This window comes from Coenobita brevimanus, chromosome 42 (assembly GCF_032717465.1).
Source record: "Coenobita brevimanus isolate Jiangsu-jjx chromosome 42, ASM3271746v2, whole genome shotgun sequence".
Taxonomy (NCBI): Eukaryota; Metazoa; Arthropoda; class Malacostraca; order Decapoda; family Coenobitidae; genus Coenobita; species Coenobita brevimanus.
Window position 1 is genome coordinate 2,812,167 of NC_136995.1, and position 27,699 is coordinate 2,839,865.

At 43.1% G+C, this 27,699-nt stretch overlaps 2 protein-coding genes across 2 annotated transcripts in view; both read left to right on the forward strand.

The window, feature by feature from the left end:
- The window catches only part of LOC145397667 (putative cytochrome P450 CYP44), a 58,274-nt gene that overhangs the window by 17,119 nt on the left and 13,456 nt on the right, over positions 1–27,699 (forward strand). Inside the window, exons 5-8 of the mRNA XM_080270707.1 lie at positions 2,485–2,588; positions 4,777–4,871; positions 10,090–10,264; positions 10,911–11,077. Coding sequence (XP_080126833.1) covers positions 2,485–2,588; positions 4,777–4,871; positions 10,090–10,264; positions 10,911–11,077 — 541 coding nt within the window. The remainder of the gene's footprint in view (positions 1–2,484; positions 2,589–4,776; positions 4,872–10,089; positions 10,265–10,910; positions 11,078–27,699) is intronic.
- Positions 17,323–27,532, forward strand: LOC145397645 (uncharacterized). The gene is made up of 5 exons (XM_080270685.1): positions 17,323–17,611; positions 21,138–21,370; positions 21,845–22,148; positions 24,676–24,824; positions 26,529–27,532. The coding sequence occupies exons 1-5, from the start codon at positions 17,450–17,452 to the stop codon at positions 27,442–27,444; spliced, it is 1,764 nt and encodes a 587-aa protein (XP_080126811.1). The 5' UTR covers positions 17,323–17,449; the 3' UTR covers positions 27,445–27,532.

Below are 27,699 nucleotides of genomic sequence, written 5' to 3' on the forward strand. Positions count from 1 at the left end.
TGCGAGGAAGAAGGAACCAAAGGCCATGAGCCCGCAGTAACAGTTCCCTCCAAGAGAAAAACAAAATAGAATAGAGAGCCAAATTCAAGATCCGATCATTTTGAGATGCCTGGACACACTACGTTTGAAAGACTGGAGATCATAGGCAGGAGGAAATACAGACAGAGGGAGACAGTTCCAGAGCTGACCTGTTGCATAAATGAAAGACTGGGAGTAACGGTTAACTCTTGCATTAGAGAGTTGGACAGAAAAGGGATGAGAGTTTGCTGCCAGACGGGTGCTACGCGCCCGTCGTAGAGGTGGAGGAATGCAAGCAGACAGTTCAGAGGAGCAGTGACCATTAAAGTAGCGATAGAAAAGAGATAAAGATGCAACAGTGCGGCGAAGAGACAGAGGTTGAAGGGAGTCAGTAAGAGGAGGAGAGTTAATGAGACGAAAAGCCTTTGACTCCACCCTATTGAGAAGAGCTGTATGTGGGGAGCCTCCCCACACATGAGAGTTGTACTCCACACAGGGGCGGATCAAACCCCTGTATAGAGTCAACAATTGTGCAGGGGTAAAGAAAGAGCGGAGTCGGCTTAGCACACCCAATCTCTTGGAAGCAGATTTTACAAGAGATGTAATATGATCTTTCCAAGATAAGTCCCGAGTAAATGAAACCCCAAGCATGTTCAAGGATGATGCAGGATTAATCTGAATATTATTAAACATTAGTGGGTATACCTGTGGAAGATTTTGTCGGGTTGATAGGTGTAAGAACTGAGTCTTAGATGCATTAAAGACAACCATATTATTTTTACCCCAGTCAGAGATATGAGCCAAGTCAGACATTAGGTGTGCCATAGCCTCATCCCTTGTTTCTTGAAGTAACTGTTGAGATGGGCGTTGGGAACCGAATGGAAAGATGAAGGGTGGAGTCATCAGCGTATGAGTGGATAGGGTTAGATGTACAGCTTAGAAGATCATTGATGAATAAAAGGAAGAGAGTTGGTGAAAGGACAGAGCCCTGAGGAACACCACTGTTGATAGATCTAGGAGAAGAACGATGGCCGTCCTACGACAGCGGCTATAGAACGACCAGAAAGGAAGCTAGCGATGAAGGCACAGATAGAAGGATAGAAACCGTAGGAGGGCAGTTTGGAAATTAAAGATTTATGCCAGACTCGATCGAAAGCCTTTGAGATGTCAAGTGCAATGGCAAAGCTTTCGCCAAAGTCCCGAAAGGAGGATGACCAGGAGTCTGAAAGGTAGGTGAGAAGATCGCCAGTGGAGCGTCCCTGACGGAACCCATACTGACGATCGGAAAGAAGGTTGTGATAGGAAAGATGCCTTAAAATTTTTTTATTAAGAATTGACTCGAAAACTTTTGAAATACAGGACGTTAAAGCAATTGGACGATAGTTGGAGGGTTGGGAGTGGTCACCCTTCTTTGGGACTGGCTGAATGAGAGCAAACTTCCAGCAAGAAGGAAAGGTACAAGTTGACAGACAAAGGCGAAATAGTTTGCCTAGGCAGGGTGTAAGCACAGAAGCACAGTTTTTGAGAACAACAGGAGGGACTCCATCAGGCCCATATGCCTTGTTAGTACTGAGGCCAGTAATGGCAGAAAATACATCAACTGAAGAAATTTTAATGTCAGCCATGAGGAAGTCAGAGGGGGGAAGTGATGGAGGAACAGCACCGGAATCGTCTAAGGTGGAATTGGAGGAGAAAGTCTGTGCGAAGAGATCTGCTTTATCAGTAGAAGAAACAGCTACAGAACCATCAGAGTAGAAAAGAGGAGGGAAGGATGATGAGGTAAAGTTGTTAGAAAGATTTTTGGCAAGGTGCCAGAAGGAGCGAGAAGAAGGAACCAAAGGCCAGAAGCCCACAGATTGTTCCCTCCAAGAGTCTATCTATCTATCTATTGCCAGACCTCAATCCCGTTTGGGGTGGCCACAAACAAATCTCCTCCAAGTCGCCCTGTCCCCCGCCATTTCACTGCCCTGCTTCCAACTCACACCCCCCTCTCTCATATACCTCTCCACCCCATCCCTCCATCTCATCCTCTGCCTCCCCCTCCCTCTTCCCCCCTCCACCTCACTCACATACACTCTCTTCGTCAGTCTTTGACCCTCCATCCTCTCCACATGGCCAAACCACCTCAGTGTGTTCCTCATAACGCTTCCTATCACATCCACATCCACACCACAATGCTCCTTTATATCCTCATTCGTCAGCCTGTCTCTCCACGTGACTCCACAGGCTCCTCTTAAATAACTCATTTCCACTGCTCTCACTCTTGACTTGTGTCCTTCCAACAGTGTCCAAGCTTCACTTCTGTACGTTAGAGTTGGTATCACAATACTGTCATGTAGTAACTTTTCCACTTCCATGCCCTCCAAGAGAAAAATAATAAATAACAAAGCCAAATTCAAGATCCATCTATTATTTTATACAGGGTTTATTATAATGAGGGTTCACTGTATTGCCATTCTGTTCCAGCTGCAGGAATGTGCTGTTTTGAGAAGTCACTGGGCTGCCTTGATGGTGGAGATGATGAACTCCTGGCTCAGAAGCTTGTGGAGGCCAATATGGAGATCTTTAAGGTTTGATTTTCACCTTTAACCTGGGTGATGTCCTCTTTAGTTTTCTCTTGCTGTTATATGTTGATTCTGTTCACATTAGGATAGGCTTTTTGAACTGAAAGGGTTAGATATAAGCTTGATTAGCCTCTTCAGTGCAAGAGTGTATTTGTTTTAATTTTGGTATCTCTACAGGAAAGGTAGATATTGACTTCATTAACCATTTCAACCAAGGAACATATTTTTCATTTTATTCGTATTGCCACCAGATTGTTTTATTAAACTTAGGAAAGGTTATTCACAATGAATGGATTTATTGAAGGCTGTATCTAACCCCCAAGAAATTCAGAAATTTTGTCTTTAACTGTAAAAAAGAAAGTTATAAGGAGATGGCAAATATCATTTAAAAAAGACATCACCAAGCTTAGGTGGTTAATGGTACACAGTAAGTCCTGGTTATAAGTCTCCATTTTATTATTGATTTTTTATTTTTTTTTATTTTTATGAACCGGTCTTGAATTGTATTTTTGTATTTTATTTGTGCTACCTAATGATGACGTTTTTCAACTCTGGAAGGATCTCTTTTGGTAAAGGAATTAGTGTGGGCTATAGCTAACCTCTCCTGTCTGAAAAGTCTCTCCTAAAGTGAACAGAATTGTCTGGTAGTAGCTGGAACAGACTACGTACAATACTATCCTTGGGCTAAAGTGGTTAATTGAATGTGCAAAGGTGTAAGCAGGCCCTTAATTTTTTATGGTCATGAATGGAAAATTTGTAATTGTTGGATGTGGTCAGCCTCCATGCTACATTGTAAACTGTGATCAGCAGTGTTACAGAAGACCAGATGTGTTCTGTCATCATCATATTTTTTGGTAACTTGTTCTTAAATATTTGTGGCTTTTCACTGCATTTGCACTATCAGTTTTAATAACACAGCCATAAGTCCACAGAAGGTTGCAGAAAAATTGCCTTAGCACTGCCACTATATATAAAGCTTTGCAAGTTTCCTTAATTATAGCACAGTAAGCAACGTTGGGTCTGGTTAGTACTTGGATGGGTGACCGCCTGTGAACACCAGATGCTGTTGGCATCCCTACGTGTCAAGTGGGGTTGGTGGAGGATTAGTGCCCCTCCCTGTAAAAAAAGTTAACTCTAAGCCCTTGGCCACCCCGTTTGGGATACATGGCGTCTGGCAATGAATGAATGAATGAATGAAGCTCTAGTTATATCACCTCTTTTTAATATCCTTTCTTTTTCTTTCTTTCTTTTCTGAAGTCCACATTAAATTACAAAAAAGATTGCCTGTTCACTTGTATAATACAATGACTTTAAAAATCGTATTCCTGTTACCACCAGACAGTTTCATTCTTGTAGTGAATAGGCTCTTGATGATGGCCATATGTAACTCCTCCAGCTTAAAAGGTCCCCAGATCTGAATAAAATCATCTGGTGTTAGCAGATGATGTCATTTTCATCATATTCTTCCAATCACCAGACAATTTTAATTGGAATAAAAGATTGTTCAAACTCAAGGGGTTATTGCCTTCATTAATCCTTCACTGCGAGAGGCTTTTCCTATTTGTCTGTCTGTCTGTAGCGAGATGCCTGTCCTCCTTCTCCTCTACCATCAAGTGACCTTGTCTCCAACTCACATCACCCTCACCCATGTACATCAACACCCCATCCCTCCATCTCACCCTGTTTCCCCTTTCCCCACCCCCCTCCACTGCAAATGCGGTCTTTTGATCAGTCTTCCATTTTTTATCTTCTCCATGTGACCAGACTATTTCAAGGTACTTCAATTGCTTTCCAGCACATTCACATCAACAGCTTAATGCTCCTTCACTTCCACATTTGTCAGTTTGTCTGTCTCTTTCCAAATAGCTCTACCTGCTTCTCTCAAATAACTTTTTTTTTTTTTTTCCCCACTCGTGCTGCTTCTGACTTGTGTCCTGCCAACATAGTCCAAGCATCACATATATATAATGGATTGGGGATCATAATACTGTCATGCTGCAACTTTTTTTTATTCCTTGCTCACATCCTTTTCCTAACTTTAATGAAATTGCCTGGAGTTAACAAGACTACACTAAAATGTTGTGAGGTGAAAAAGTTAATGCTTTCTTAAATATGTTTGTGTTGTTATATGTTAGTTTTTTACTCTTTGCTTATTTCACTTTAATTTTTAGTGTTACTGTATTTATTTTTTCAGTTGTCAGCAGAGTTAAAGTTTTCTTTGCGCTTATACCGCTACATAACAACACCAAAGTACAAAAAGCTACATAAACTGGAGGATTTCTTTTATGGGTAAGTTGTGCTCAGTGTGGTATGGCTGGTGATGGTCCAGTATTTTGCCATGTGTTATTACTAAAAAAAACTTGATGATTAGGCTTGTGAAGTTAGGATTCCGGGGGTTTGAATGATGAGTGAGTGATTGTGTGGCCTATTTTACTGGTTATTCTGTTGATTAGTTCTCCCTCTGTCATTTTTTTTCTCTTTCCTTGCCTTTTGGATCCATCTTCACACCATCCTTATGTTGAAAAAAAAAAAAAAAAAAAAAAAAAAAAAAAAAAAAAGTTGAAATGATGATGATGGTGATATCAAGTAGCACAGTATATGAATGTGTGGATAGTGACTGTTGTATTTTTCTTTAATGAGGCAATTTCATTATTGAGTTCTGTATCTGATAACCCATATTTTTCACTTAAAGCTGTTTTTGTCTCATTATGAAGTTGTTTAGGGTGGTAGGGGGGGGGTGCCCATCATCTGCTCACTCAGCGTAGTGCTACCTTATGGTGTCTATCCTGAGTGACAAGTCGAATGGTTTCCTGTACACCAGAAAACCCTTTACTACGCTGGGTGGTAACCATGTAACCAAATTATGATGCCCGGTGGTCTAGTGGGTAATTAAGGTGCTCCAATCGGATTGAGTCCGTACAGGTTTATATCCAAGGGATGGTTGGTGTTTATTGCTCACATAATGCCACTCAGGGATGAGTGAGGCTGGTCGCTATCATTTTAAATGTCAGGACCAACTTGTCTAGCCCCCGGCTCCTATGCTTCTCATGGGGCAACACAGGATTAGATGATGATGGTGAATAAGATGACCGCACAGAAGATCTAAGTGTTGTGACAATGGGGCCTGAAGAAAGTTAACACAAAGCATTGTCCCCCCCCCCCCACACCATCTATTATCCATGTACTATTAGTCATGTGGGTTCACCTGATAGCACTCCTCCACCTTGCACTGGTTTGCACAGATCTCTAGTGGTATACTGTATACAGTTGTCTATAAAACGGTACATTCCTCATCATTTCCATCAATACAGTAGCTCATTGCATTATAGTGGTTTTGGTAGTTAAAAATATTGCTGTGTATCTGTATATTGCCAGACATCTTAGTCCCATAAGGCATGGCCACACACAAATTGCATCCTAGTTGCTCTGTTCTATTCCATTTAGCTGCCCACCCTTCGTCTCGTCCTCCTCCCTCACTGTATCTCTCCACTCACATGCATCCATCTCATCTGTGATTAAAAGTAACAGTTAGTTAAAAGCAGCTGCCTGATTGATGAAACAGATTATAGTGACTAAATGCAGCCTTATCCAAACTAATATTATGGATTACTGAAGGTCAGGAGGAGGAACTGAACTTTTGCAAGGTAGGAGGAGGCCGTAGCACGGGCCGAACAGGGTAGTACTCCCAAGGGGAATGGGAATGCTGGTGATAGGGAGAGCTGGAGCTCCTGTTTCACTAGCTATCTAACCATCCCCCTTTGCTGACCTTTTCAGTGTGACAGTAACATGGAGAGTAGACCAGCATACTCTCCCAAACATTTCCTCTAACTATCTATGCACTACACCACATGCACTTTACATTTCACACAACGTATCCCACTACGTTACAGGGGTTGGCGCCAGCAAGGGCATGCGGCCAGAAAACTTTGCCCCCGCTACCTAGTGGCGGACTTCTGGGGGGAGGCGTGGCGGGGGTTCCGCCGGCATAGATCATGGGTCCAGGGCGAGATGGGGCTCGGGCCTGTGCTAGAGGGTACAGGGCATTGCGGTTCCCAGGCTGCCGCTTCCGCCCAATAGAGAGGGGCCCGAACCTGGGAGTAGCGTCCCAGGAGGCTGCCCTATCAGTGGGTGTATAATGGCGGGATAGTTGCAGTGCCAAGACGCGCTTGGAGGGTGTCCCTGCAGCTGTCCTGGCAGGGTGCCCGAGGCCACTACCACAGCCACTGGTAAGCTGGTGGGCTAGGGGTCCCAGATCCATTGCCTGGACCTGGGATTGTGCGGTGAGTGGGACCTGTGCTGTGTCTGTCCCCATTTATTAATACTGAAGATGACAAAACAAAAAAGGTTTCAAAGCAAGCCTGAGGACAGTAAATCACCCATGGGGATGAGGGTGGGTTCATGGAATGTGGGAAGTTTGAGGGGAAGAGCAGGGGAAGTCGTTGAGGCATTCAGTAGGAGGTGGGTGGACGTGGTGTGTTTGCAGGAAGTCCGGTACAGGGGTGGATCAGCCAGAAAGATTGTTGGGAAGGACTGTTGCTATAAGTTGTTTTGGCAGGAGAGGACAGATGGATATGGAGGTGTTGGTGTGATGGTTGCGGAGAAATGGGTGGAATATGTTATGAATGTTTTGAGAGTAAGCGATAGGATATTGGTTGTGAAAATTCTGTTGGGAAGAAAGATAGCTGTGATTATATCGGCATATGCTCCACAGGCAGGATTGGATGAATCAGAGAAAGATAGATTTTGGGATGATTTAATACGTGTAGTGGGTGGTATGCGGGATGATGAGATAGTGATTTTGGGAGGGGACTTAAATGGTCATGTAGGTGAAGCAGCCCAAGGTTATGAAGGAGTGCATGGGGGCTGTGCATATGGTCTAAGGAATGCAGAAGGGGAAAGGATACTCGAGTTTGGGGAGGCAACGGACATGATTGTGTGCAACACATATTTTAGGAAAAGAGACAGTAGGTTAATTACGTATGAGTCTGGGGGAAATAGCAGTCAGATAGATTATTTTCTGGTTAGGAGGGCCGATAGGAGGTTAGTGAGGGATGTTAAAGTTATAGGAAGTGAGGAGTGTGCAGCAGCAGCACAAACTACTGATTTGTGATATGGTGCTTAAAGAACAAATGATGAAAAAAGAGGACTTATGTACCTAGGAGGAAAATATGGAAGCTGAAAAACCAAGTAGTAAGGGATGCCTTCTATAGTGAGTTGAGGAGAGTGGTGGCTGAACAGGGAGCTGTAGACAGAGGCGTTAATGAACAGTACAGAGCCCTCAAGAACAATTTCTTGAGAGTTACTGATGTAACATGCGGCTGGACAAGAGGACCACCAAGACATAAAGTAACTTCATGGTGGGATGAGGGTGTAGAAGCTGCAATTAAGGAGAAAAGAAGGCTTTTCCGGGAATGGAAGAAGGGTGGTAGCAAAGAGGAATATTTGGCTGCCAACCGTAGGGCTAGGAGAGAGGTATACAGGGCAAAGTCTGAGTCACAGAGACAATTACTTGATAACCTAAATCATGGGGAAAGGAAAAATATATTTAGGGTGGCAGGTCAGGTGAAGAGGGATAATCGGGATATCATAGGTGAGCAGTGTGTGAAGAATGATGAAGGAAGGGTAGTGGTGAACAGTGAGGATATTAAAGATGCATGGAGAGAGCATTATAACCGGTTGTTGAATGAGGAGTTTGACTGGGACAGGGAAGGTTTGGAGCCAGCAAATCCAGTGTCTGGCCCTTGGCCTTTGATTGATACTGCTACTGTGAGTGAGGCAATAGGCAGGATGAGGGTGGGGAAGGCAGCAGGTGTGTCTGGGTTGACTGCCGAAATGTTGAAGCCCTCAGGCGATATAGGGGTGAGTTTAGTCACTGACCTGATAAATAGGATTATTTATGAGTGTGTTGTCCCAGATGATTGGCTTGAAGAGTGTAATTGTAAATGTGTATAAAGGGAAGGGTGATGCCCTGGAAAGAGGGAATTATAGAGGTATAAAGCTTTTAGATCAGATAATGAAGGTAATGGAGAGAGTTTTAGAAGGTATGATTAGAGAAAGAGTGAATATTGATGAGATGCAGTTTGGGTTTATGCCAGGTAGGGGGACCACTGATGCCATATTCATTGTTCGACAGCTTCAGGAAAAATATATTGGTAGGAGAAGGGATCTTTATTTTGTTTTTGTTGATTTGGAAAAGGCCTTTGACAGAGTCCCTAGAGAGGTGGTGAAGTGGGCAATGAGAAAGCTTGGCTTGGAGGAGTGGCTGGTTAGGGTGGTTATGGCCATGTATGTGGGTGCTCACACCCAGGTGAGAGTGAATGGAGATTTGAGTGATGAGTTTTCCGTGAATGTTGGTGTGCATCAGGGGTCAGTCTTGAGTCCCATGTTGTTTATCATGGTACTTGAAGCCCTTTCACGTGACTTTAGAAACGGACTCCGTGGGAGTTGTTGTATGCTGATGATTTGGTGTTGATTGCAGAGAATGAAAGGGAGGCGGAGGAAAGGTTTAGGAAGTGGAGAGATGGTATGGGGCAAAAGGGTTTAAGGGTAAATGCAGATAAAACAAAAGTGATGATATCTAGGGTTGGTGGCGGTACTGTCAAAGACGAGGGAGAGTGGCCATGTGCAGTTTGCCACAAGGGCGTGGGAAGTAATTCCATCTTGTGCGGTGTGTGTGATAAATGGGTGCATAAGAGATGTAGTGGTATCAGAGGTAGACTGCGAGATAATGCTGATTTTATGTGTACGGCGTGCCGGGGTGAGCAGGTGGAGATCGTCAGACGTGAAAGAATTGAACTTGCTGGTGAATCTCTTGAGTGTGTGGAAGAGTTTTGTTATTTAGGAGACATGTTGTGTGCTGGAGGTGGGGCTGAAGCTAGCTCTGTGGCTAGGGTGAGAAGTGGTTGGAAGAAGTTCAGGGAGCTCTTGCCTCTCCTGACATTGAGGGGGCTCTCCCTACGTGCTAAGGGGTCTTTGTATGCAGCGTGTGTTAGGAGTGTAATGCTGTATGGCAGTGAGACCTGGGCAGTGAAGGAGGAAGACATTCGCCGGCTCAGATGTACAGAAATGACAATGATTAGGTGGATGTGCAGTGCGTCCCTGTGTCCAAGGCCTGGAGGGGCTGGGTTTACAATGGAAGAGTTGAGAGGTAGGATGGGACTGGAGTGTATTGGTGTTGTGATGAGGAGAGGTAGATTGAGGTGGTTTGGACATGTGGAGAGGATGGGGGATGATAGTTGGGTGAGAAGTGTTAATATTGGGGGTGGGGTTATGAGGGGTAGACCGAGAAAGACATGGGACGAGGTCATTAAGTGTGACCTTAGGGTTAAGGGACTGAACAGGGAGGCTGCAATGGATCGTGCAGCATGGAGAGCCGCCATTAGGTGACCAAGGCCGACACATGCAAGCATGTTGGAGCCTTTAAAAACGAAAACGAAACTGTATCTCTGGATCCAAAGTGACTGACATATCACCTCATAATTAATTCGAACTCTCCTTCACATTTCAGCGTGTCACTAGGGTTCATCAAGGACACGATAGCAGAGATCCAGGGACTGATGGATGAAGGCAGGCTGGGTGAGGGTCAGTTCAACTTCCTGACGTATCTCATGTCTCGCCAGGAGCTGTCAGAAAAAGACATCCTCACCATCACGCTCTCATTATTCTCCGATGGTCTATCTACGGTAGGTAGATTACATTGCTTGGCACTGTTGTTGGTGGTGGTGATGATGCCAGACACCCATAATATTAGTGGTAGTAGAAGGAGTGGTGGTGGTGGTGGTGGTAGTAATAGTAACAGTAGTAGCAGTAGTATTAGTAGTTGTTGTAGTAGTAGTAGTAGTAGTTGTAGTCTGTTCCTTATAACACTTTTTTATTTTCTGGAGAGGGATGCCATTGCTTGCTGGCACCAATATAATTGGCTGGCTCCACTGCCCAGCTATTCAAACATTTCTCAACCCCTTCCCTGTCCCCAGAAAGAAGGATGGTGGGGTACAGGAGAAAGGCAGATTCAGCCTGCACCCCAGTGGTTTCATGTTTCAGATGTGACTGCAACAGTAACAATAAGGAAAGAGATTTTGAACTGTCGGGGAGGTGGATTAGATATATCCTTAGCTAACCTCACCACAACTTGCCGAGCTATCTGAATCCCCTTTTCACTGTGGACACATTGCTGTTTTATTCAGTCTTCCGTAAGACTATTTTTGGTCATCCATCATTCAACAGGTATTGCCTCATCTGATAGTAAAAAGGTTGCTGTATAAAAGATATTTAATCAAAAGGATTGACAGGACCATTTTATAATTTAATTTGGTTTCCCATCCATTTCAGACAGCTCCAACCATGCTGGGTTTCCTTCACTGCCTGGCATTAAACCCAGAAGTACAAGAGAAGTTATATGAGGAGATAGTGGGAGTGGTGGACTCCTCGGAGACCATCACACTCCACCACACCAACGCACTTCAGTACCTCAAAGCCTGCGTCAAAGAGGCATTTAGGTGAGGAGTATGATTGGCTATTTGAGGATTGAGAGTGAGAGAAGGGTGTGGGAGGACTGAGAATGAGAGAAAGGTGTGGGAGAATTGAGAGTGAGAGAAGGTTTGGTAGAACTGAAGAGTAAGAGAAGGGCATGGTGGGAGTAAGGGTGAGAGAAGGTAGGGTGTGGTAGGGTTGAGAGTGAGAGAAGGATGTAGTAGGACTGAGAGTGAGAGAAAGGTGTGGGAAGACTGAGAGTAACAGGGGCAGAGTAGGACTGAAAGTGAGAGAAAGGTGTGGTAAGACTGAGAGTAACAGGGGCAGAGTAGGACTGAGAGTGAGATATGAGTGTTGTAGGAATGGGGATGAGAGAAGGGTGTGGTAGGAATGGGAATGAGAGAAGGGTGTGGTAGGAATTGGAGTGAGAAAGGTGTGGTAGCAATGGGAATGAGGAGGGTGTGGTGGGGATCAGAGTGAGAGAAGGGTGTTGTAGGAATGGGAATGAGAGAAGGATGTGGTGGGATTGAGTGTGAGAGAAGGATGTTGTAGAACTGAGAGTGAGAGAAAAGTGGTAGAATTAAGAGAGAGAAGGATGTGGTAGGGTGTTGTAGGACTGAGAGTGAGAGAAAGGTGTGATCAGAGTGTGGTAGAATTGGGAGTAAGAGAAGGGAGTGGTACTGTTGGGAATTAAAGAAGGTTGTGAGAGGATTGGAACTGAGTGAAGGGTGTGATAGGTTTGAGAGTGAGAGAAGAGTGTGGGAGGATTGAGTGTAAAAGAAGGATGTGGTAGGATTAGGATTTGTCGTTGTTGAGGAACCCCAATTTGTTTGGTTGAGCAGACCCATAAACCACAAACAAGCAACCACTCCTTCAGGGCCATCCCTTGGAGTGAACTAATGCTTCCCTGCAGCAGACAGTGGCAGAGGCAGTGGCTCAATCGGTAGAGAGGTGGCCTGAAGTCCTAACGGACCCAGGTTCGAATCCCGGCTGGGGCAGGGAACAATTTAAGGATTTGAATTTCATTAAATCAGGCTTTACTGATCTACCAGAAGACCCGCCGACATGTGGTAAAAATACCCCCGCTAATACCAATACACCAGTCCTGTATGAGACAGCCCTAGCATGTATCCAATATGGACGGTGGGTGTTAGCGCCGAAGTGGTGACATGTAGAGTGTATGGTATGTAGGAGGACTGCTGGGCCTTGTTAGCAGGCTGTGAAGCCTATGCCCAGAGTCGGACACATTAAAAAAAAAAAAAAAAAAAAAAAATGGAGGCCACATCTGTGTCCTTCCACCCAGTTGCCAGGGTCACCATAGTAGACTCCACATCATGCTATTATTTGGTTATATGGTTACCAACCAGCATTGTAAATGGTTTCCTATTTTACAGGAAACCATTAGCCTTATCACTCAGTTGAGCTACCTGAAGTGGAAAGAAAAGTAATAACAAGTGACAGGAAGGATAGAAGAAACTGGGAGAGAGGAAGGCACACTCAGAAATTGAATGATAAAGATGAAAGAAGAACTGCTGAAGGCAGCTTTATATTAGGTGAGTAGGTGATGGAGGCTAAAGGATATGGAGAATAGACATGATTATTGGAAGCATTAGGAAGAAGATAAATACTGGTACTGTTGTATTAAAAATATATATATATATATATATATATATAGTGTCTGGTGGGAGTTCATGGAAGAGCATAAATATGAGAATGAACATTAGATTGAAAGAGAGAACAGATTCATAGGCTGATGAGTAGAGAGAGAGAGTACAATATATGCGGTGATCAGTGGGTCATGATGAAAGGTAAAAGAGAGGAAGAAAAAAAGAAATGGAGTATAACAGAACTGGCTAGTGTTTCTGTGAAGATACTGTTATTCCTTTTTTCAGTATGTTAATATCTCTACTTTTACTCTCACAACCTCCATACAGTTATATTTTGCTCAGATGATGGTACTGTTACAAAAAATTATCAAGTGTTGACTGAACTATGAAGTGTTATTTGTCAGTATAAAATGTTTAGTGAAATTACCTTTTTTTTTTTTTTTTTTTTTTTTTTTTTTTGTACACTACATGCAGTATTTTGTACAGATGTCCATTTGTGTGATTATAGTCATCAGTTTGACTGAAGCAGGAAGTACATGATGGATGTATGTATGGTACCTATAGTGTAATTGCTGGTTCACCTGTGCCTAACATTGGTGGATAGCCCTACTGTACACATTCAAGTATACAATTACAGTATGTCTTTAGGGTTGTAATTTTTCACATATACACCTTGTTTATTAGGCTGCATTAGTTATATATTGGCTCGTCATTTTGTAGTGGAGCAATGTCTGTAGTTATAAGAATGTCATGTACATTTGAGGCATGTAATGTTTAGCTTAGTCCCTCATGCAGTGTAAGAGAAAATGGTCAAGGCCACAAACAAACCACACTAACAGGACCAAACAGGACAATGCAAGAGCAGGAGAAAGGGGGAGGGTTTTCCAAAGATATAAGAGAATTTTCGGTTTGTGATAAGTGATAACAGAAAATAATATCCATTTAATGGTGAAAAATCTCTTGACAGAAGTTTTTATTTCAGTCAGTGAGAAGTGCTTTCAGTTTTAATCATTTAGGTTGTTGCCAGGGGTGGAAGAACAGCACTGCACTGAGTTCTGTGAAGTTGCTTAAAATTCTGAAAATATACCTTCATGTTGTTGCTGTGGCTTCAGGTTCATCCGGATTTTAACTCTAGGTTGCAAGCTGATATAGCCATTCTCCTGCAGTAGTATCTCTTGCAGGGGACAGGGAGGGAGTAGAGGGATGTGTAAATGAATATCTATCTATCTGTCTATCTATAGCCCGACGCCCTAATACCCGTTGGTTATATTGGTGCAGCCATGTGAAGCCATCCCTCTCCGTCACTGTCAAGAATGCTTAATTCCTAAAGAGAAAAGTGTATAATTTTCATTTCAGCCAATACTCAGTCCAGTTCTTTGAAGGTTCTATAGTTAGAGCTCACCTGTACGGATGTGTATTCTGTGTGGTATATCCATCGGAACTTGATAATAATGGGGTCAGAGAACTCCTAAACAACACGAGAGTAGCCTGCATTCAGTTCTTGTTGTGCCCTGGCCTGATGTTGGTGCCATTAAGCGATCTTTAATTTTTTGGCAGTAAGAGGGAGAGTCATGTTATTTATAGTAAGTAATCACTGGCTGAGTTATGACTGAGCTTTGAATTAAAAGTCATCTTTGCTATAACGTCTTTCTGATGGGTGCTCTCCCAGTCATGCACATATTTTTCACAGCAGTGATGATGTCTTGTAACACAGTTGTGATCTTTTTGTTGTAATCAGTCATATTTTTCAGGAATGTTTTAAAAATAAGCCAGGTATTGAGCTCCCCCTACCCCTCTCATTCCCATGGAGTTTTCCCACAAACTATAGTATGGCCAAGTCGTGGACAGGATTGTACTTTTAGAAGACACATTGGGGTGGTGCGCTGGTAGCAGCTTGATCTCCAAGGCTAAGAAGTATATGGTAACATTTTTGTAAGAAAGGTTGAAATATGTCTTGGTTAGGCTCGAATTGCATTGGTCTAGATTGGGTCAGGTAGGTTAATACCAGAAATGGCTTGTTATTATATACTGATTAAAACATTATCTTAAAAAAAAAAAAAGTGTAACAAAATCCCAAATTGGCACTTTTAATTGGAAAATATGATTTTCAATACCGGTACCATATAAGTTCATACACAATTTTTTAAAATCTGGTCAAAAATGTATTTGATTTACTGGTAGGTTAATTATAAAAAAATAAAAAAAATATTTGCATGACTAGCGGACATGTTTTGCCTCGAGCTTGACTACTTGCCTTGACTGATTTCTGTTTTGTATAAATATTGATGTACAATGCAAACACATTTATTTGTACTTTAAAATCAACAGTTATGCAAAATAAAAATCTGACAGTGTGTGTTGACAGTCTGAAGGGGAAATATCTGCCAACTTTAGCACATTTTAGCTCTGAAACTTGATTTTTTAGTTATATATAGCACTTTTTTTTTTTTCTGGATTTCAGATAATTGGGTGTGTATGAACCTATATAGTGATAAAAATGTTAATGTTTTCTAATTAAAAGTGCCGATTCAGTAAAAGACCACTGATTCAGTATTTTGTTTCACCAACATAGGTGTGGTTGGAAGTTATGTTTTTTTTATTTGTTTTTCAAGTGATTTGTGTGATTTGTAACCGTATTTCCATTGGAAATGACCTGTTTCCCGGTTTTCCCTCTCCCCGGAACTCGAATTTTCTACTGGTTCCAAATTGTTGCTGAGAGTTTGGTAACATATGTCAAAAACTGTTTCCAGTGAAAAATGAGGATTAAAGTTACACAAAGCACTTCAGAAACTATCAATCTATCTATTGCCAGACGCCTCAATCCCGTTTGGGGTGGCCACAAACAAATCGCCTCCAAGTTGCCCTGTCCTCCGCCATTTCACTGCCCTGCTCCCAACTCACACCCCCCTCTCTCAAATACCTCTCCACCCCATCCCTCCATCTCATCCTCGGCCTCCCCCTCACTCTTCCCCCTTCCACCTCACTCACATACACTCTCTTTGTCAGTCTCTCACCCTCCATCCTCTCCGCATGGCCAAACCACCTCAGTGTGTTCCTCATAACGCTTCCGATCACATCCACATCCACACCACAATGCTCCTTTATATCCTCATTCGTCAGCCTGTCTCTCCATGTGACTCCACAGGCTCCTCTTAAATAACTCATTTCCACTGCTCTCACTCTTGACTTGTGTCCTTCCAACAACGTCCAAGCTTCACTTCCGTACGTTGGAGTTGGTATCACAATACTGTCATGTAGTAACTTTTTCACTTCCATGCTCACTTCCCTGTTTCTTATCACTGCTTTCAAAGAACAAGCAACCTTTCTTCCTTGCTGTACCCTTTCAAGCACTTCACCCTCCAAACCTCCATCCTTACTCATCACACTACCCAAGTACTTAAACGTACTCACATTTTCCAGTTCCTCACCATCCAACCTCGCTGTACATTCACTGACTTCACCTCTCTCAAAGACCATCACTTTACTCTTCCCTACATTCACCTTTAGATTCCGTTTCTTACAGTCTCTCCCAAACTCATCCGCCAAGCCTTGCAGCTCCCCTTCGTCTTCACTCAACAACACAGTATCATCTGCAAACAACAGTACTGTACAGGGAGTTTCCAAACACTATCCTCTCTCACCAGGGCCATTCCAATATCCACTACCCTACCTTGTACCTCTTTTATTACCCCATCCATGTACAGATTGAACAACCATGGAGACATGACACATCCCTGTTTCAACCCAACTTTCAAAGAGAAAAATTCACTTAGTTCACCATCCACACGCACTGCAGCCTTCGCACCATCGTACATACTCTTCACGGCATTCAACAACTTCCCGTCTACTCCATATATTCTTAACACTTTCCACAATCCTTGTCTATCCGCCCTGTCATATGCTTTCTCCAAATCCATGAAAGCCACATACAACTTCTTTCCCTTCTCTAGAAACGTTTCCACTAAAGATCTAAGAATGAATATCTGATCTACACAACCTCTTCCCTTCCTAAAGCCTCCCTGTTCTTCTCCAACTAATTCCTCTGTTCTTTCTCTAACTTTGTCAATAAGTATGCTACCATACACTTTTCCTATTATACTAAGAAGACAAATGCCCCTATGATTACCACACACTTCTTTTTCCCTTTTTTTTTAATTAAATGTGGACTGAAATGAGTAAGTTATTAAATACTTCAGAAACAAAAGCAAAAATTAAAGATTTATTGTTAATTAAATGTGGACTGAAATGAGTAAGTTATTAAATACTTTTTTACAGGAAATTAAATTATATATACTTTTCAGTCATAGAAGTCTCTCATAAACTGAATATGGTTATAGCAGCCAGAAGAAAATATCAGAGACATCTTCTGGTCAGTGGGGTGTTTGTGATCTCTTCAGCCAGTGTGTGCCTCTCCTAACGTGATGAAAATCATGTGGCCATGTCCAGAATGCAAAAATACAGTACAGTACCAGTGTGATGTCGTCTGATTTTGAAGGTTAAGGGTGTTAGCAAGGTGTAATTTAGCTTTGCATCATGTGTTGATGCCATGCATTTTGTTTGGTTCAGTAATACCGTAGTGTAGATATCCCCCCCCCCTTTTTTTTTTTTTTTTTTTTTTTTTTTAAGAGAGAGAGAGAGAGAGAGGTACTGTAATGTGAAATATCTTAACACTTAGAGATGCAGTAATGTGGATTATTAATGACCTGGTGAATGTGAAATATTATTGGATCCTCAACCACTTACTGAACAATAGGCCTATACCTTCATGCATAAGTCCCCCAAAGCAAAAAAATGGCCGCCAAAGATAGTGATGATGTGCTGTGCCTGGCAAAGCAGGAAGCTGAAAACTTCATAACAGGAGTACTGAAGGAACAGTTGCCGGGGACATGGCCAGTCAGTGTCCAGTGGATAAACAAACTGATCCAGGCATTCCACACACGACTACCATTTCAGGTGAGTAGCAGGCCAAGAAGTTTAATGTATGTATGTATGTTCTGTAATAGCCAGTTTGCATACCATTGATGTAGGTAGACAGGTCCGTTATACAACTGTGCACATTTTTATCTGTCTTTTGCCAGACCCCATCATCCTGTAAGGGATGGCCATAAACAAACTGCCTCAACATCACCCTGTCCTCTGCCTTTGACCACCCTCCCTCCAACTCACACCCTCCTCTCAGTTATCTCCACTTCATTCTCCTCCGCCTCATGCTTGGTTTCCTTCTCTCTTCTTACCCCTCCACCTCACTCACATACACTCTTCTAGTCAGTGTCTCATCAAGCTGTGTTTTATGGGTCTTGAAGAGCAAGTGATTGATAGGGCTGTGTTTATGGGCCCTGAAGAGCAATTGGTCTGTGGGACTGAGGAACACAACTTTGTCACTGGAGAAGTTACCCACCCCCATCCAATGCCTCACATATGGAAGGTGGAAGATAAATAGGGAATTAACGAGTTTAGTCACACAGACCTATGGATACGCTGTTTCACAAATCCAGCCAAACAAGACCTAACTTTACGATGAAAGCCACACATAGATATTCCTCGTTATATGTCAAGGATGTAATCCAGTATATAACATCTTTTTCCATGTGATATGTGACGTAAATAAGGGGAACAGGCAAGTCAGCTTTACCCTATATGTAGCAGTCTTTTACCCTGGGGGATAAAGGGCCGATTAGAGAGGCTGCTGGTGAATGAGCAGCTTGGAGAGCTGTCAGTAGGTGACCAGGGCCAACACATGAAAGTATAGTATGTTGGAACACTTCAGAAATGAAACAAACTGTGTAGCTACTTAATTATAAGACATAAATATGTTAGGACTCACTGTATGCCATTTTTCATGCCATCACTCTTATCATGCTAGATTTCAATGTTTTGCACATTAAATTAATTTAAGACTTTTTCTTTAAAGAAAATTAAGTTCCTGGTATTTTCCATCCATCCATCATCCAATCCAATGTCACCCCATGAGGAATGTAGGAACTTTTTAACTTTTGATATGCATTCAGCAAAGCCTTCAGGATTCATGAAAAGTCATTCTTTTTGAGGAAACGACTAAAGTGACAGTTTACCAAGATTAGTAATACAGGCAGTGTTCACTGTAAATCAAGGATGTGTTCCAGAATATCAAACATTTTGCCAATTGGGAGAAAGTGACAGATCAGTTATACAGGGTGGGCCATATATAACACTGCACTTCCACTTCATTGAGCAGTTTCTCATGTGTTGTGGGGAAGCTCAGTCAGTGTTGTTATTGTCTACACTGGCTACATCAGTCGTTCATTTCCTGCTTCCACTGCCACACCCACGCCCACACTAACTGACTGGCTGTCCCTGCAACACATAAGTTACTGTTAGTTTCTAGTGAAGTGCCATTTACAAACCACCCTGTACCAATAGCAGTGAAACTTTATTATATCTGATGGATTCATTTGACAGAAAATATGTTGGCAGCTATGGAAAAATTTTAATAAATGATGTATGGGCATAAGTTTATCATATTCTACCATTAAATAACAGATAATCAGCTAACTGGGGATGCAGATCTCTATTGGGTACGATCAACCTGACAATAAGCAGTTTTTCTGTATTATACTGTGGACCTCATATTGAAATGTTAAAAAAGATGGTATAATAATGACTTTCTGTAACAATAATTACTGTCCTGACTTTACTGGCATCCTCAGTGGTAGTTTTTTTTTTTTTTTTTTTTTTTTTTACCAGATGATTTTGTTTGAATCAGGAGAGACTTTTTGAACTGGAGTAGTTAATGGTAGCATTCATTACCCTCCTCCCCCCCCCCCCTTTTTTTTTAGGATGCACTGCTAAGCTGAATAAAATTGTCTGTAAATACCAAGAGCATAGTAAAAAGACATCATCATGTTGAAGGGATAAAGAGTCCATTCCCTGAGCCACAGCAGTATGAGCTTATGACGAATTTCTGATTCAGGAAGCTACTATGTAAAATGCAGGTTCATCAGTTAATTCAGAAATATGAACTGGTGGTATATTTTAATTTGCTGATCATGTTTTTCATTACATCAGGGTCAGAATTTTTGTCTTAATGAGTATAAATATGTGAACTGATTTGTTTGTTATATCTCTAGTCAAGTGTTCAGTACAGTATAATATTTTGTGCTGCATTGTGGTCATGCACTGAACAGATATTGCTTGGTATGCTGGTACTGATGCCTGGTGTTTTGCTGATTTAACCTGCCATGTCCTGGTAACGTATGGGTACGTTGCAACATTTTGTCACAGTCCTCACAACGTACCCATATGTTTTGCAATTGCGAGGTCCATCATTTGCACATTTTTGAAATTTCGCTTGTGACTGTTGGTACGTATACACGGGACACCTTCCTCTGCTCGCTGCCAGGCGGGGACATTGCCTTACCCTGCATGATCCCCCCCACCTTTGGCAACTCACCTGTTAGCAATGACCTGGCCAGTAAAGACATGTCGTGCCACAGTACGAAATTCAAGGTGAGAGTGATTCCCCTGTCGATGATGATGTGGTGGACAAAGATTACGTGGCGCTGGAAGGAGAAATGAGCAGAAGCGATGAGGAGGTAACGTCGCAAAGGAAGGTGCGGTATGTTGATGTGTTCAGTGAGTGAAACAACGCTTATATTACCCTTATTATTGTGTGAAAACCAGTATATTCTTGTACTACATGTAAATTCGTACCAAATGAACAAATATCCACCAATTCTGAGTGGTTTGCAATAGTTACTGCTACCATAGAAAACGTGACAGCCTCAGTGCAGTTTCAGAGAACACGTTCCAAGTTTTCAAAGGGTCACTTGTATAGCCCATTTCTAAGCTCAGGTTAGCACTTTTCTGTGATTTGCCATTGTTTCTCACAAAAAGTGGAGGTTTGAGCAAAAAAAAAAAAATCTATACTTGGTCAGGATTTGGGGGGGGGGGTCGTTGGTGAAAAATTGGTCAGGACGTGGCGGGTTAACGCACTCTAACTAGATGAGGCCATAAAGTTTTCAGTCTGAGTGGTGGTTAGGATCTTTTCAAATATAATGCTGCTCAGGAAACAAGGACTGGTCACTCCTACCTTAAATCCACAGACTATCATAGCTCTAGATTTCTCTTTTTAATGGAGCAGTAAGATGGTGGTGGTGATGATGATGATGATGATGATGATGATGATCTATCTGTCTATCTATCTATCTATCTGTCTGTCTGTCAATCCCGTTTGGGGTGGCCACAAACAAATCGCCTCCAAGTCACCCTGTCCCCTGCCATCTCACTGCCCTGCTCCCAACTCACCCCCCTCTCTCATATACCTCTCCACCCCATCCCTCCATCTCATCCTCGGCCTCCCTCTCCCTCTTACTCCCTCCACTTCACTCACATACACTCTCTTCGTCAGTCTTTCACCCTCCATCCCCTCCACATGGCCAAACCACCTCAGTGTGTTGATGATGTAGCTCATTATTGAAACTTTCTTAACCTTGATTTGCAGAGCCTGACATTGCTGAGTAGGACTAGCATCCGGAGAGTCCCCACATCTGCGGATATATGCAGAGACATAATACAGCAGGCCAAAGGTGGCTTATGTTTCTCGCTTAATATTGCGCTGCTGGCCATTCTTAGAGCTCTTGGGGTACATGCTTTCCCAGTCGCAAGTGATTATGTGGCTAGTGGGAGCAGAGGAGTTCATGCATCACTAATCGTCCACATCTGTAGACGTGGAGAGTGTTGTCAGGAGGGTGAAAAGTTTTGTAAAAAATGTAAAGAATGTCAGACTGGTGGAAATTTTTGCCAGAATGGTGAAAATTGTCAAAAAAATGATGAAGAATGTCAGAAAGGTGAAAAATGTCAGACTAGTGAAAAATTTTGTCAGAATGGTGAAGAATGTTGTCATAATGAAAAATGTCAGTGTGGTCAAAATGGATGTCAGAATAGTGAAGAATGTTGTCGAAATGGTAAAAAATGTAAAAAATGCCAGAATGGTGAAAAATGTCAAAATGGTGGATTATGTCAGAGTTGTGAAAAATGTCCAAATGGTAAAGAATGTTGCCTGAACCACAACTCATTTCATCGTAAGAGAACGTGTTCGTCCAGCTTCAAGACACAGTGCCAAGTGTCTGAGCTGCATAACTGTAGAAATGGTGAGGAATATTGTCAAACCCTCAACTCCTCTCGGCCTAAGAGATTGTGTTCATCCAGGTTCAGGAGACAGAGCCACATGTCTGAAACCTACCGGTATAACCTTCGACCTAGGAGACTATGCTCATATCGACTCAAGAGACAGAACCAAGTGTCAGAAATTCATGACCTAAAAGCCTTTCCTTCCGACTCACTCTTCCTTGTGGATGTCGGCGTTGGTTTTCCATCCCTACGTGCTGTTAACCTGGGCTCAGACTTGAATCGGGTGTTTGTGGAGTGCGGGCTGGAGTATCGGTACAGCAGGAGAGGCCGGCGCTACTTCAGGCTTCACAGGGCCGGGGACAATGTTCCACAGGGGGAAGAGGTCAGGAAAACTTTTCCTCTTGTTTGAATTTTTTTCTGATGTAAATAGTTCTCGTTGAGTACTTGTTGCAGAAGTTATCATGCAGGAAAGAGTTGATAATATCCTAAATGATCAGTATAGCTTGTGATGATAAGAATGCTTACTTGGAAATGGTACAATCAGGTGATGTAATGCATAGGCCTATTCACGAAAGCAGGTTTATCAGCACGTGATGAAGTAACTGAGCATTTTGTAATAGCTGTTGCTGTTTGTGTTACATTGTCTCATTCAAAGTGTGCACCAGTAATTTTTGGATCAAGTGTATGCCCAGGTTGTGTTCTAAAATCTCACAACTTTCGTCCAACAAATACTGTAGGACTGAAGATTGGGGAAAAGCAGTTAAGGACACCTGCCGCCTCACTTCCTTAGATACCAATGACTGACTATAGGAGTGAGAAACTATCAGTGACATTAATAATTGTAAGTTACGGTACGTACCAGCAAAGAGCAACCCTAACTTATTACTCTAATGCAAAAGAGAGACAACCAAATTTGATCCTCCCCCCTGCAATATACAGTATATTGTACTGCATAGTATCAGTATTATTCACCAGTGATATCAAGGTAGTGGTAGTTGGTGGTGACCATCATCCACTCACTTGATGTAGTGCTGCCTACTTCTTCCATAGCCTTTATCAATCTTTTTCTGTGCATGCCCTCCTCTCTTTCCATTTCTCCCATCTTTCCTGTCACTTCTTATTGCCTTTCTTTCCTTTACAGGTGGCATTACATTCAGTGACAAGCCTAATGGTTTCCTGTAAGCCAAGAAACCATTTACAATGCTGGGTGGTAACCATATAACCAAACCATACGTGCTCCGTATGTGTCAACAAGTGGGTTGGTGGAGGGTTAGTGCCCCTCCCTGTAAAACAAATAACGCTTAGTCAAATGGCCAGCCCTTACAGGATTATGGCATCTGGCAATAGATAGATAGATAGATAGATATCAGGGTTGGAATATACTTTAGTAAAATGTCTCAAATGGATTGGATTAGGAAGCTGGCAACTCTCCTCCATTATGCCCCTACCACTGAGGAGTAACATCCTAGTACAGTACTGTATATGGACATAAGATACTGGTACTGAATAGTATTAAAGTTGTGAATGTGGCTGAGAAATTTCCAGAGTATGACCATCACAGGTACACTGTCAGGATTGGATGTTTGGTTATAGAAAAGTGAGTGAAGTATTTGTATGTGGGATGGGATTGAGAAGTACTGTATATGAATGAGGGTGGTTTGAGTCAGAGGAAGGGCAGCCTGATGGCAGAAGACAGGGCAGCATGGAAGCAATTTGCTTGTGACCACCCTTAGTGAGATTAAAGTGTCTGACTATAGATTAATAGATACGATAGTCCCAGCCATACTATTGTGTAAGTCAGTTGAATATCACTTTATTAATATAATTGTCACCGGCATCTGGCTGTAGAAAGAGATAGGTATTAATGTTATAGTACTGAACTATCCACTTGTACCTTAACAGTAAACTATAGTCTGGTACCAGTACAGCAACAGTGAACACTAATTTTAATAAGTTAGTATTAAATCCATCCCTACGATTACCGGTACATTTTTTTTTGGTCTAGGTCCTATGCTTACTACCTCCAGATGGTATGGTATTGGTAGTGACAGAGTTAGAAACATTGTGTGGCAAAAATAATGCAAATTTTTCCTTACTGTTCATGCCATAAATTGAGGGAAACTGTCACATCAGGTTTACTGATTTCAGTCTAGCTCTAAGTTGTAATATTTACAGGAGCCTATGTAATTTACTGAGGAATTAACTGGAAAGTAGAACATAAAACTGATAACAAAAATCAGGATTTACCATTATACTTGGTGCTGGAGAGGGATTGCTTCACATGGTAGCATAGATGTACCTGGGCAGCAGTGATTATACAATCATCCCTCACCCTCCTCCGTATCTGCTGAAAGGAGGAGGATGGACTGGAGGAGAATGGTATTTTCAGCCTGCAGTTCACCAAGCTGTTATTCAGATGAGCCTGGGACCACAACAACAATAACCACAGTACCATGACTTTTAACCATTTGAATCATTTTTTTTTTTTTTTTTTTTTTGAAAGAGTATTCTTGCTGTTACCAGAGTTTTAATCTACTTAGGAAAGGCCTCTCATTGTGAAGGGAAGAACTACTCCAGTTCAGAAAGTCTGTCCATTACATCCCTGTGCCAAATTGGTCATCCTCTTCATTCTGGTGATTTGTTCCTTATTATCATTCTTGATTTAGATTATTTTATTTGCCATTAGAAAGACCTGTAATTGTGAAGGGGTTAATGACAGTAATATCTAACCCCGTCAGTTCAGAAAGTCTCTCCAAAGCTGAATAAAATCCTCTGAAAGTAGCAAGAATAAAGTAAGAAACATGTTGATGGAGTGAAGCAGTTAGAGGGAGATAATTGTGACACATTATTGGAGGGAAGTTGTAAAGAGAGTGAGCTAATCTTAATGCCACCTCTTTTCTCACCACCAGGAGTGTGTGGCGGAGGATGGGTGGAGGCCAGTAGTATCATTCCGCCTCGCCCCAACCCCTCTTGCATCCCTCCGCCGCACCATGAGGAAGATATACACCAATATTCGCATCTCGCCATACTTCTATGAGATTCATGCCGTCCGATATTTCACCCCTCCTATTCCGATGCCTCTCCCCAGTCCCGCCCCACTCTTGATGTCCACCTCCATAGATTCTTCTGTTCCTCCATCTAATCCTACTCCAGTCCCTATGCCTCCCTCCAGTCCCACAGCAGTCCCAAAGTCTTCCTTCAATCCCAGTTCAGTCCCAAGGCCTCCCAGTCCTAGCCCAGTCCAGATGCCTCCTTCCACTTTCACTCCAGTCCCTGTACCTCTTAATCCCACTCCAGTCCCAATCCCTCCTAATCCCACCCCAGTCTCAATCCCTCCCAATCCCACTCCAGTCCCAATCCCTCCTAATCCCGTCCCAGTCCCTCCTAATCCCACTCCAGTCCCAATCTCTCCTAATCCCACTCCAGTCCCAATCCCTCCTAATCCCACTCCTGTCCCAGTCCCTCCTAATCCCACTCCAGACCCAATCCCTCCTAATCCCACTCCAGTCCCAATCCCTCCTAATCCCACTCCAGTCCTAATCCCTCCTAATCCCACTCCAGTCCCAATCCCTCCTAATTCCACTCCAATCCCAATTCCTTCCTCCAGTCCCACACCAATTCCAGTTCCTCCCTCCAATCCCACTCCACTCTCAGCACCTCCCTCTAATCCCACTCCAATCCCAGTTCCTCCCTCCAATCCTACTCCAATCCCAGTTCCTCCCTCCAATCCCACTCCAGTCCCAGCACCTCCCTGCAATCCCACTCCAGTCCCAATGCCCCTCTCCAGTCCCACTCCAATCCCAGTGCCTCCCTCCAATCCCACTCCAATCCCAGTGCCTCCCTCCAGTCCCACTCCAGTTTCAATGCCTCCCTCCAATCCTACTCCAGTCCCAATGCCTCCCTCCAATCCCATTCCAGTCCCAGTGCCTCCCTCTAATCCCTCCAACCCCACTCCAGTCCCAGTGCCTCCCTCTAATCCCTCCAACCCCACTCCAGTCCCAGTGCCTCCCTCTAATCCCACTCCCATCGCAGTGCCTCCCTCCAGTCCCACTCCAATCCCAGTGTCTCCCTCCAGTCCCACTCCAATCCCAGTGTCTCCCTCCAGTCCCACTCCAATCCCAGTGTCTCCCTCCAGTCCCACTCCCATCGCAGTGCCTCCCTCCAGTCCCACTCCAATCCCAGTGTCTCCCTCCAGTCCCACTCCAATCCCAGTGTCTCCCTCCAGTCCCACTCCAATCCCAGTGTCTCCCTCCAGTCCCACTCCAATCCCAGTGCCTCCCTCCAGTCCCACTCCAATCCCAGTGCCTCCCTCCAGTCCCACTCCCATCCCAGTGCCTCCCTCCAGTCCCACTCCAATCCCAGTGCCTCCCTTCAGTCCCACTCCAATCCCAGTGCCTCCCTCCAGTCCCACTCCAATCCCAGTGCCTCCCTCCAGTCCCACTCCAGTTCCAATGCCCCCCTCCAATCCTGCTCCAGCCCCAATGCCTCCCTCCAATCCCATTCCAGTCCCAGTGCCTCCCTCTAATCCCACTCCCATCCCAGTGCCTCCCTCCAATCCCACTCCCATCCCAATTCCTCCCTCCAGTCCCACTCCAATCCCAATTCCTCCCTCCAGTCCCACCCCGTTTCCCGTACCTCTCCCTACTACTTCATCGTCATCTTCGGTAACCGACACCCTCAGTCACTCCTCGTCAACAGTATTTCCATCTGTCAAAAACGAGTCACAATTCACTTTCACAGACACTTCAAATGAGTGTTATTCCAGTGCCTGTGAAATGGTCGCCGTAAAGAATGAATTCCTCATTATGTCGTATATTGTAAAGAAGAAAATCCCTGAAAACAGCAGTGCTTGTAATAGGAGCGTTGATGCCGTGTGTGGACCAGTACTGAAAGAGAACACAGAATATGACCATCGTAAAAATAAAAAGAAATTGATGGGAGAGGAGAAAGTTTATGAAAAGAACAGTGATCATGATGGTGAAGTGAAGTATGAACCAAATCTACAAGAGAATGCAGTATGTGAACATTGTAGAATTAAAAGGAAATTGAATGTAGAGAATAAAATTTATGAAAACAACTGTGGTGATAACAAAGGCAGTGGAAATAGCATTGATCAAAGCAGGTGCAGTGGAAATAACAGTGATCTTAACAATAGCAGTGGAAATAACAGTGATCGTAACAATAGCAGTAGAAATAACAGTGGCAGTGAAATAGCATATGAATTAAAATCTCAGGAGAATATGGAATGTGAACCTTGTAAAAGTAAAAGGAAGTTGAATATAGAAGAGAAAATGAATGAAGACAGTGGTGATTTTACAGAATGTGGACCCTGTAGAAGTAAGAGGAAGTTTGATATGGAGGAAAAAATTTATGAAGACATTGGTGAATATAAGAGTGAAATGGTATGTGAACCAGAGCTAGAAGGGAATGCAGAATGTGAACATTATGGTTATAAAAGGAAATTGAGTATAGAGAAGAAAATCCCTGGAGACAGTAGTGATGGAATGAATGAATTAAAACAGCTAGAGAGTGTGAAATATGAACATTGTAGAATTAAAAGGAAGCTTAATAAGGAGGAACTCTTGGCTGCCTTAGCTGAATATTTCCCAATGATACCCAAGCTGGAGGTTGAGGCAGCAGTAAATCAGTATTATTCAGTGAGAGATGAGTGTGGGTAACCCTGTGATGGCTATTATTCTCCTGGACATGTCGAGAGGAAGGGAGAGGGTGACTGGCTGAGGAGAATGATAGTTATGAATGTGGAGGGAAGACTGACCAGAAGTAGACCGAGGACAGCTTGGGATGAGGTTCTGCACAGGGACTTGTGTATGGAATAACAGTTTGTGAAGGGAAATGGCCCAAGATTGTGACACAAGGAGAGCTGCTATCAGGTGAAAAGATCTACAGTACTTAGGTTATGCTAGTGTGGTTCA

What these genes read in the sequence shown, in the direction of transcription:
- LOC145397645 (XM_080270685.1), top strand. Translation starts at nt 17,450, where the DNA reads ATGGCCGCCAAAGATAGTGATGATGTGCTGTGCCTGGCAAAGCAGGAA. An exon ending in ACACACGACTACCATTTCAG is followed by an intron (nt 17,612 to 21,137) that starts GTGAGTAGCAGG and finishes CTTGATTTGCAG; the next exon opens with AGCCTGACATTGCTGAGTAG. An exon ending in ATTCATGCCGTCCGATATTT is followed by an intron (nt 24,825 to 26,528) that starts CACCCCTCCTAT and finishes TGAGTGTTATTC; the next exon opens with CAGTGCCTGTGAAATGGTCG.